The sequence below is a fragment of the Lytechinus pictus genome, chromosome 1, assembly GCF_037042905.1.
Source record: "Lytechinus pictus isolate F3 Inbred chromosome 1, Lp3.0, whole genome shotgun sequence".
NCBI classification, from domain to species: domain Eukaryota; kingdom Metazoa; phylum Echinodermata; class Echinoidea; order Temnopleuroida; family Toxopneustidae; genus Lytechinus; species Lytechinus pictus.
In genome coordinates this window covers 44,142,668-44,152,706 of record NC_087245.1, presented here as the reverse complement: position 1 = coordinate 44,152,706, position 10,039 = coordinate 44,142,668, and the positions used below count along the sequence as shown (strand labels likewise).

The window sequence follows — 10,039 nt, the reverse complement described above, 5'->3', positions numbered from 1 at the left end:
CAATTCGTCTCATGCCAATTCGTCCAATTACCAACTCGTCGACTATCACTTGGTCTACTATCAGTTCGTCCACTCACCACATGGTCTACTTTCATTTACTCTAATGCCATTCCGTATAATAACCAGTTGGTCTGACTGATGGCCATTTAGTCCATATACCATTTGGTCTAATTGGACTTAGTGTTAAATTTTGCAAAATGAATGAAAATGAAATGGATATAAGACCAACTGGTTATGAGACGAAATGGTCAAAGATGAAATGGTGATTGGACGAAGTGATTGGACAAAATGGTTAATGAACCAAATGGTTGGTAGACGATATGTTGATGGATGGAATGGCAATAGACTAAATGTAAGTAGACCATGTGATGAGTGGACGAGTTAGCAGTAAACTCATTGGTAATTTACCAGGAGGATCTCCATTGTTGAATTGTTTATTTATTGTTTCATTGATAATAATAGCCCTAGATGGAAGTCAATAAAATAGTTTAAATAATATGGTACATTTTTTTCATGTAGATGGTATACGAACCAGCAATCTGAATAACCCCACCGCTAGTCCCCAACTCCTCATATCTGGCCAGGTTCATTACCCATAATGCACCATTCTCAGCAGTGTAGTCTTGTAATATAGGCCCACTTGAATTATAACACAAAAATTCAATACCCAATACATTCATATCGCAATAGTTATGTCACAAAGTTGCAAAACAGGTACCTTTCCTCGCAAAAAACATGTAGTTTCTCTACACAAATAAAATTATAGACCATTTTATCTTCTTTATCACTACTAGTTATCTCAAAAGGTATATTTTAAGACCAGCAACTTATAACATAGGAGACAACACACAGAGCTGATTCTACTTTGTGTAGACACAGACTTTGTTTGGGAGAATTAGCTCTTAATTGCAAAAATTTATAATTGGCCCTTGAATTTTAAAGGAGAGTCGTTCTTGTTTAGAACCGAATCGTTTGGGTTTCTTTTTTTTTCTTCAATTTTTATATTGAATACAATATCACAAGATAGTGCGGTCAGTTATTTGTTTCCTTCTGGAAAACAACATCAAAGTAGATTATAAACCTTTGGTATAAACATTCACCACAATTTATGACCTTATAATTATCGTCAACTGCATCTTTATAATCACCATAATTAGTGTGGTAACCATCACTGATGGGGGGCTGGGGTCATGGACCCCCAAAAGACTTCACGACCAAGAAAAGGCGTAAGAAATAAAAAGAGTCGGAAAGGAAAGGGGTGAAATGTATTTGTCTTAATATTATATTAAAATCTATCACACAATCATATTTTTGTAGTAGAAAGGTCTAAATTCTTGCTCGCTAATTTCGCTCGCTCTCAACTTTGATTTTGCCAACATAATCATGTATGGCCCTCTCAAAATTGTATTTGGCTCATCAATATCATAAGAACAATAATCACGAGGATTATTGTCATCGTAATAATCGTGATTATTGCTGTCATCATCCGTCTCACCGTCATTCTCTATCACTGTCGTCGTGATCATCGCCACCACGTTGTCGTCACCAGTGCTATCAACACCACCATTACCATCCCTGTCATAATCATTAACCACCCCTAACCACAGGGGGGGGGGTTATGGGGTGGATCCCCTCATGATTTTCCCAAGTAAAAAAAAGGGAGGAAAGTTTAACAAGAGAAAAGAAGGGAAGAAAAAATAAGAGCTTATTCAACAGCCCGTTCATTCAAATGAGGACAAAATGACGTCATTTTTAGTCGCCCCACCCCCCCCCCCGCAATCAAAATACCCAGGGGATGCCCATAACTATCTCCGATATCATAACATCGGGTCTCATCACCATCAGCACTACAACCACTTCAGCCCACTCTCCAGTTAAGCAAACTACAGTCGTGTTTCTAAGAAAAACATCGCACGTGAACCCCCCCCCCCGCTCCACAATATGCTACTTAGAGTCCACCAATGTTACCAACATCACTGACAGCCAATCATTGAATGCGTAATAATGTGCTTTATTTGTTTTTATATATTAAATATATACTAATATATAGTTTGCATACTACAATCATCTTGACTACAACTGAGGAATAATCATCATGATCACTTTCTTAAATGCTTACAAACATCTCTGATCGACAAAATATCGTCCAGTAATGACAAATCCAGTGATATCTATGGTCTAGATTGGGTGAGAGGTCCCGTTACTATGGTAACTGGTAATGAATTGCATCCTTTCTGTGAATACCTTAATGAAATGGGGTCCTGGAACTGGAAGCAATCCAGACATGTAGGACATTTCCTGATTTACATATTAACTGTCGATATATACACTACACGTTGAGCTTGAATGTCAAGCCCACCATGACGTCAATTCTGTCTGAATATTCAGGAGGATAAAAAAAATATGAAAGTTTGGCGAAAATCGAGCAAAGTTACTAAAGTTATTATTATTATTAATTTATTTTATTTATTCATTTTTATTGGGGGGGGGGGGGGAGTTTTGTTTTATCGGGAGTAACATGCAAACACATCCCTCATTATGTATGATGTGAATGTTAGTACTCGACATGTTTTATGGCTTTGATTAAAATAAAAATTTTATACAGAAATGTGCTTGTAAAATCGTGTTTTTTGTGGGGATGGTCTGAGGAAATTTCATTTCATGGAATAGTGTACAAGTATTTCGGTTTCGGGGTATCTCGCATGTATAACATCACAGTATAAACAGGTGTGTTTAAAGGTCAAGTCCACCCCAGAAAAATGTTTATTTTAAATAGAGAAAAATCAAACTAGCCAAACGCTGAAAATTTTATCATAATCGGATGTAAAATAAGAAAGCTTTCTGGTTATGACATTCTAAAAATTTGCTTATTGTTCACAAAACAGTGATATGCACAATTCAGTGACATGCAAATGAGGCAGTCGATGATGTCCCTCATTCACTATTTCTTTTGTTTTTTATTGTTTGAATTATACAATATTTCATTTTTTACAAATTTGACATTGTGGACCAACTTGACTGAACCATATAGTATTAAACAATGCTAATTCCATATGTTCAGGGAGGAATTACCGTTGTTTCACTTGACAATGAGGAGAAAATTAGAATATTTCACATTTCATATAATAAAATACAAAAGAAATAGTGAGTGGATGACGTCATCAGTCTCATCATTGGCATACCAACCAGGATGTGCATATAACTGTTTTGTGAAATCAAGCGAAACTTTAAAATGTCATAACTTTCTGATTTTATATCCGATTTTGATGAAATTTTCAGTGTTATGCTTGTTGGATTTTTTTTATAAATAAAATAAACTTTTTGTTAGGGTGAACTTGTCCTTTAAACACTGTGAATTCAGGGATACATAATAATCGTGATAGGGCTCCAGATGTGCTTAGCATTAGGCCCAACATACTGTCAATGTACTCAAATACATTAGGGGGTAAACTAAAAAAAAAATATTTTCGATAAGGTACTCATTTCTAAAAAAAAAACACTCTCCTTTGAAAGAATGTATATGTCAAAGCCTATGTTAGATAAATATTTAGAAAACATAATCAAACAAGAAACAAAACTGAAAATGTAGTCGCGATCGAATACAAAGATTTGTATTTTTTTTCAAGTTTGCGGTTTGCCTATTTTCCAAAAACAGTTAAAATTGCACGCACTCACCGTTTCTTCTTATTTTGTTGTATAACACCATTTCCTATTGTGCAGATGTGACAATATAAGGAGACCCTTTATTGGATCACATGAATTCCATATGTTAAGGGAGAAATCAGTGTGTTACATCTTTCAATTCGAAAATTATATCATAAAATGTTATACAAAATAATTAGTGAGTGGGTGACGTCATCGGTGCCATCATTTGCATACCGACCAGGATGTGCTCGTAATTAAAGGGGAAGTTCACCCTGAAGAAAACTTTGTTGCAAAAATAGCAGAAAAAATAGTAAAAAATATTGGTGAAGGTTTGAGGAAAATCTGTTAAAGAGTAAGAAAGTTATTAGAGTTCAAAGTTTTGGATTTGTGACGTCATAAACGAGCAGCTGCCCCATGTGTTATGTAATATAAAATGCATGAATTTCAAATTTTGCATGGTTCCTGATGAATTAATTTTGTTTTCTATTCATTATCGGGTGTGAAATCATTTGTCTATTGATATACAAAAGGTACAGTGAAAACCATTCTCAATTTTCTAAGAAAATGACATTTCATTGAATTTTTACCATTCGCTATGTAGGAATGCTGCTCGCATATGACGTCACAAATCAAATAATTGAAATTCTATTAACTTTTTAATCATTTGATGAATTTTTCTCAAACCTTCGGCAATATTTTCTATTATTTTTTCTGCTATTTTTACAATAAAGTTTTTGTCAGGGTGAACTTCCCCTTTAAGCGACTCTTTTTTTAACACGTACACACGTTCGTATCAATAATGCATGGAGCATTTTCATTTAGTTGATGCAAGATAAAAAAGCATTGTAGATAATGAATGCCTTTCAGGGAATCAATCCCCGGACATTCATCGTGTAGTCGGGCGCCTTAGACCACGTGGCTTTGAAATGCCCTTATTTTCTTATCCGATTGTGCTAAATTTTTCAGCGTTATGTTTGATTTTCCTCCTTATATTCAAATCAACTTTTATTGGGAGGACCTTTAATAATCTTCATATTAGCTATTCGCATGGTTTATCGTTCTATACATGGGCCATATGAAGAAATTTGTACTTAAAAGCAATTCAAAGAATCGAAGTCCTAATTGCGCCTTCTGATTGGTTGGAAATAAAGTGTCGTTTGACTTAAGAAGGGGTTACGTAGTTCAACTTGCAGGCCCCAGATGCTGGCCAGTCACTCGAGTCTCGAACACTAAATGAGCATTAGTTTGCAAACAAGAGAACTGATCAATAGGCCTACATCTTAATAATATTTTGCTTTTATTGGTAGGATCTAGGGATATAGAAGTTTTTGGAACATAATCTTTGAAACCGCAGCAGTAGCAGATCGACAACATAATGCTCGTAGCCAATTATACAGAAAAGTTGATGAAATAGTAGATTATTTCGTATAAATATTGAATAAATAACTATTTTACACAAGCCTACCATCAATGCTGTAAATTATCATAAAGCTCATAACCTAATATTTTCATTACATCTGAGCATTCAGCTTCGATCTGCTGGATCTCAATATAACCTAGATCATGCATCCAATGTGTCGCTGTAAGATTTGAATTTTTCTTCATGGCGAATGTTCCTTGAGCACTACTTTTCGCCTGCGTGTTTTGGGAGACCCATTTTTTCACGCTGTGCGGGAGTTTAAGTCCTGCGAAATTGTACAGGTCTTCGGTTACTCTAATCGGATCATTTGCAAAATCCTCGTACTTCAACAGATAGTAGCGGTCAATGAGCCAGTCAGATGTCTTTGCAGAAGTGTTTGTCGTCTCCCGCAACCATCTACACATGCCTATGATGGAGTCGCTGTGCATTATATCAAAGTTAAAAAGTTGGAGCGGCTCTAGGCGACCGACTTTAGAGTATTTGGGATGGGCCTTTTCGTTCTTTGCGATGTTATACAGGTAATTTATTCGAGATGCTGCAGAGCCGCGAGGATCACGAACTAGATGGATCACTTTCACGTTGACGTGGTCGTCTACGATGAGGGGTTTAATGGTGTCGAAGTCACCACGGATCAGCTTAGCAGCAAGATGACCTTCGAAACTCTTACAGACGTTACTCAACCACTCTGCATTAGGGATTTTACACCCGTTACCTGTTCTCTTGCAAATTGCACGGTTGAGCATCTTTCCTCCCCAGTGGTTCGTCAGGTTAACAACACCGATGAATTCATCGCTAAAATCACACTTGGCGAAGTCTCTCATGACCTTCGTCTGGTAGAAATAGGTTTCCGGAGCAAATGGCCCAGGTAAACGCCATAGTGTCACCATCTTCTCCACCACCCATAGCGGTTCAAACATAAAGAAAATACCAGGGTTCTGGTTGAAGAGCTCACCGATGACACTTGAGCCGAATCTCCACTGGGCGAGGATGATAATTACAACGAGTTCGCTACGGGATGAAACCGAAACCGTCCTGTGAATAACGCCACTAGAATTTCCGCCCCTCGGATTTTCTTCTACCCGTCTTCCTTCAGGTGCCCGATCAGTACCATTCTCTGCACTTTCTGTCTCGTATGCGTCGTTCCATTCACTGTCACTTTCCGTATCATTCTCCCAGACAGAAGAAAATACACTGTCATTATCTACAGAATCACTGCGATGAGTTTTTACGCGTATCTCGCCTTTATACATCCACACAGCGTTCCTAGTTTTCGTATACTCTTCCAGAAATCTGGCATTGTTTAAGGTGTAGTACACCAGAGCCAACAGAATTCCACATAGCAGTAGGTTAATCCGGGTTTTTAATTTCATAATGGCCTTTAGCGTGGTTCCTTCAGATCCGGCAACTGGTTGGTGGTGGTAAGAAACACAAAGTATATTCGCGTGCTTTACACTTTCATGGTGCACATTACACTGTAAGACGCTTGCCTTTGCAAGCAATTCCCTGTCTTGATACACTGTTGACTGGTAATTGTCCATGTCTTTATTTGTTTAAGACCGATCCGTGACCCCGAATAACACATTTCTTAGTATTCACTTTCTCCTAGAGCAAACATTCTCTCCCGTGCTACAGGTAAAACACTGCCATTTCAATAAGCCATCGAAATAAAGAAAACGAGTGTCGGAGAAAGCAAGGACTCCATAATAAAGAGTAGACCGCGATTGATTGTTGTATACCATTACGTAATCGTTTTGAACCACTCATCCGTACAGTCATCTCACTAGGTGTCACGCGCGTAAGACATTCCCCATAGACTTGTGTGTTAAAATCAATGGCACTTATGAAAAATTCATAGAAAATAAACGTGAAATAAGAGGGTCGAATGTTTACTACCATTAGATAGGATATATATGTGACATTCCATATCTGACCAGGGAAGGGTATCGTAGCCAGCTCATTTTAAAGATAAATCGCAATATGAAGATAACTATGATTGGATCAAATTTATCAACTAAAACAATAAAATAGCCCTAATTCTTCCGCCAGTCAAAAATATTTCCAGTCATTTTATGCAAGCAGTAAATGTTAATATTCAGACCATAAAACAGAAATTGTTACAGAGCACTGTTTAAAAATCAATTTGTAAATCAAACTAAATAATGAAAGTTCGATTTCGAGCTGAAATATGTTTTGTATATTGACTTCAAAATTGGATATTTTAAGCTCCATATTGAGCAAGATATGTAAATCACCTAAAAGGCAGTGCGAGCGCGAAGCGCGAGCGAAAATTTTATAGTGACATGAAAGATTTTGAAAATTATTTTCCAAGTCTTCCCCTCATCTTATTTTAATCACTCGTCTCCTTCCTTTTATGTTTCCACTTCTTTTTTCTCCTCTCTTTTCCCTTCTTTTTCTTTTTTTCTTTCTTTCCCCGTTTTCTTTTTTTTTGCTCCGCCAATGGGGGTGGGGGGGGGGTGGGGCTCGGCCCCCCTTGGATCCGTCTATGGGGTTCTACTTTTAACCAATCAAACATCAGAATCCGTCGCTGTGATTTAAGAGTACATGTAGTCGGAATTGGCAAACATGCTTCAAAATGGCTGATTTAGTGGATAACTCCATTTTTTATACACAAATTTTTAGATTTCCCCTTTATTTTTTTTACGTATTTCACATTATCTCCTCCTGACCTTGACATATGTGGTATGAATTATATTTTCCCATGACATATGTTGTGCTCAGAAGGAGGCAAGATGCAATTTGAAAGATAATGAGGAAAATCTGAAAATTTGTGTACAAAACAAATGGAAAGTTGTCCACAAAATCAGTCATTTTGAAGCATTTTTGCCAATTTGAGGATCCCCATGGAAAGTACAAGACTTTTTAAACGTCCATAACTTGCTTATTTCATAACCGATTTTGATGAAACTCTTTTTAAATTGTTCCTCTCATTTTACTCTTTCCAATAAGATTGCTTCTCTTCTTGGGTTTTGGTTTCCTTAAAATTGTGATTGTGACGTCAAATGTACTTATGTCTGCCTGCGATTTCAGGAATTAGGCTTGGCAACAGGGTTGAGCTCAATTACTTTCTTTAGTTATAATTACCCGGGTTTTGTTTTCAATTACAATTACCAATTACTTTTGTCAATTTTATTTCCTTTATATAAAGTCATAAATTAAATCAATTTGTATTTCGAACGTAGAGCCACTTACCTCAACATAAATCGAAGTTAGAGAGAAACTGACAAGGTGAAGGTTTGTTAATTTAGAGGGCACTGATCCTGCTTATCATTTCCTTTAATATTAAATAAATTGACATTATCATTAATGTGTAAATCTGCATGCTCTCTTCATTTATAGAAAACATGACATACATGTAAACTCAACTTGTGACCTCCTTCATCAGGGGGCCGTTTATTAAAGCTCTTCGTATAATTGAGATAAGAGCGACTTCAAGACGACAAATGGCCCAAGCCACTGAAAAATACAATAAAAAACGGGTATTTTTGCTAATGTGTTGATTGCATTGAGATGTTCTTTACAAGAAATAGCAAACTTGTTCTAATTTTGAAATAATATAGCTGAATGCTTCTAGTAGATGGAAATTCATATAAAAGGCAGTGAGATCTCCTAGAAGGGACATTACAAATTAAGAAGTAACCTCCGTGTGAAATCTGTGGAAATGACCTCTTGATTTAACCAGCTGTTTGCCATTTAAAAACGACGGCAATTATCAGATCTCATCAAGACCTGTTTTGTCTAGAACATTTTCAATAATCATTGCGAGAACCGTTTGTCATCACAAAATTTATAATCTACAAGACTACAATATTTTAACCTATCTTTACAATTGAAATGAAATGAAAAAAAAAAACCACAATTATATCCATTACTTGCAGGAGATTCAAAATTGAATCATATAACATAACGTAATCAAATTTAAATGAAAGTTTTTTCAAAATTTTGAATGTTCCATCATCTCTAAAAATAATTATTCACAGTCTTTCCTTTCAGTGAAATTTTGTTTCCTTTGCATTTGCGAGTTTATGTGATATTGCAACGGTTTATTTTTGTCTGTGATGGCTTATAGTATTTCTTTAATCTCATCTCACCTCAACCCAGTGTGTAAAATAGTTTTCATTGAATAAATCTCGATTCATTCCTCGTTTTGATGTGACAATTTATTTTTTTCTTATTACCATTCTTCTAAAGTTTCTTTTCGTTATTGATACATCTCATTTTTCTCTTATTTCAAATGACTGAAGCGACTTTTTTCAAGGCTCGTTCACTACGCTCACTCGTCGCAGGCTTTCACTTTCTCCCGTACTTGAAAGATGTTTTTGGATACCATTTCGTCTTCTAACTTTTGAAAATTTGCTCACTTGCTTCGCTCACTCGCATATATATACGCACTGTAATTGTCCAGTCTAATCAAGTTGTTTATATCACCAAAAAAAAAAACATCACACCAGCCATCAAAAAAGAAAATTTTGATAGGCCTGTTATGTCATCCCAAAATGGATATTATGAACAAGTTTTATGTACCCCGTCGTGTACATAATCCTTTGATTAGGGAGATGCCCCCAAAATTTGAGGTTTAGGTCAATATATTCCTGTAACCCCCCCCCCCCCTGCTCGGATTATACTTACGCCACTGGCATACGTTATACAGAATAACATCGAAGATGTAATCTCTCTCGTGTACCTTTTTCCCCTGCTTTTTCTTTCTACATTTTTTGTCAGGGCTTTTTAATTCACAATAATATATAATATACTGCAAGAAAAACACGCGCTTGTATTTGCGTCAATTACTCGTGAGAAGGTAAGTAACACATGATAACATTGTCATGATATAATTGATAGGTAGAAATTATTATCCATGTAAAATTAGTGTTTTGGAACATAAAGCAGGATATGCTTTATTACTGATTCAGACCAAGCTTCTTGTTTAGACTAATGCCAACAATATTTCCACGA

The 10,039-nt window shown here is 36.2% G+C and overlaps 1 protein-coding gene across 1 annotated transcript; it reads right to left on the bottom strand.

Moving 5' to 3' along the window:
* Positions 1 to 1,990: 1,990 nt before the first annotated feature.
* On the bottom strand, positions 1,991 to 9,506 carry LOC129263517 (carbohydrate sulfotransferase 3-like). Its single transcript, XM_064103897.1, has one exon. The coding sequence runs from the start codon at positions 6,601 to 6,603 to the stop codon at positions 5,113 to 5,115; it is 1,491 nt and encodes a 496-aa protein (XP_063959967.1). The 5' UTR covers positions 6,604 to 9,506; the 3' UTR covers positions 1,991 to 5,112.
* Between the last annotated feature and the right edge of the window lie 533 nt (positions 9,507 to 10,039).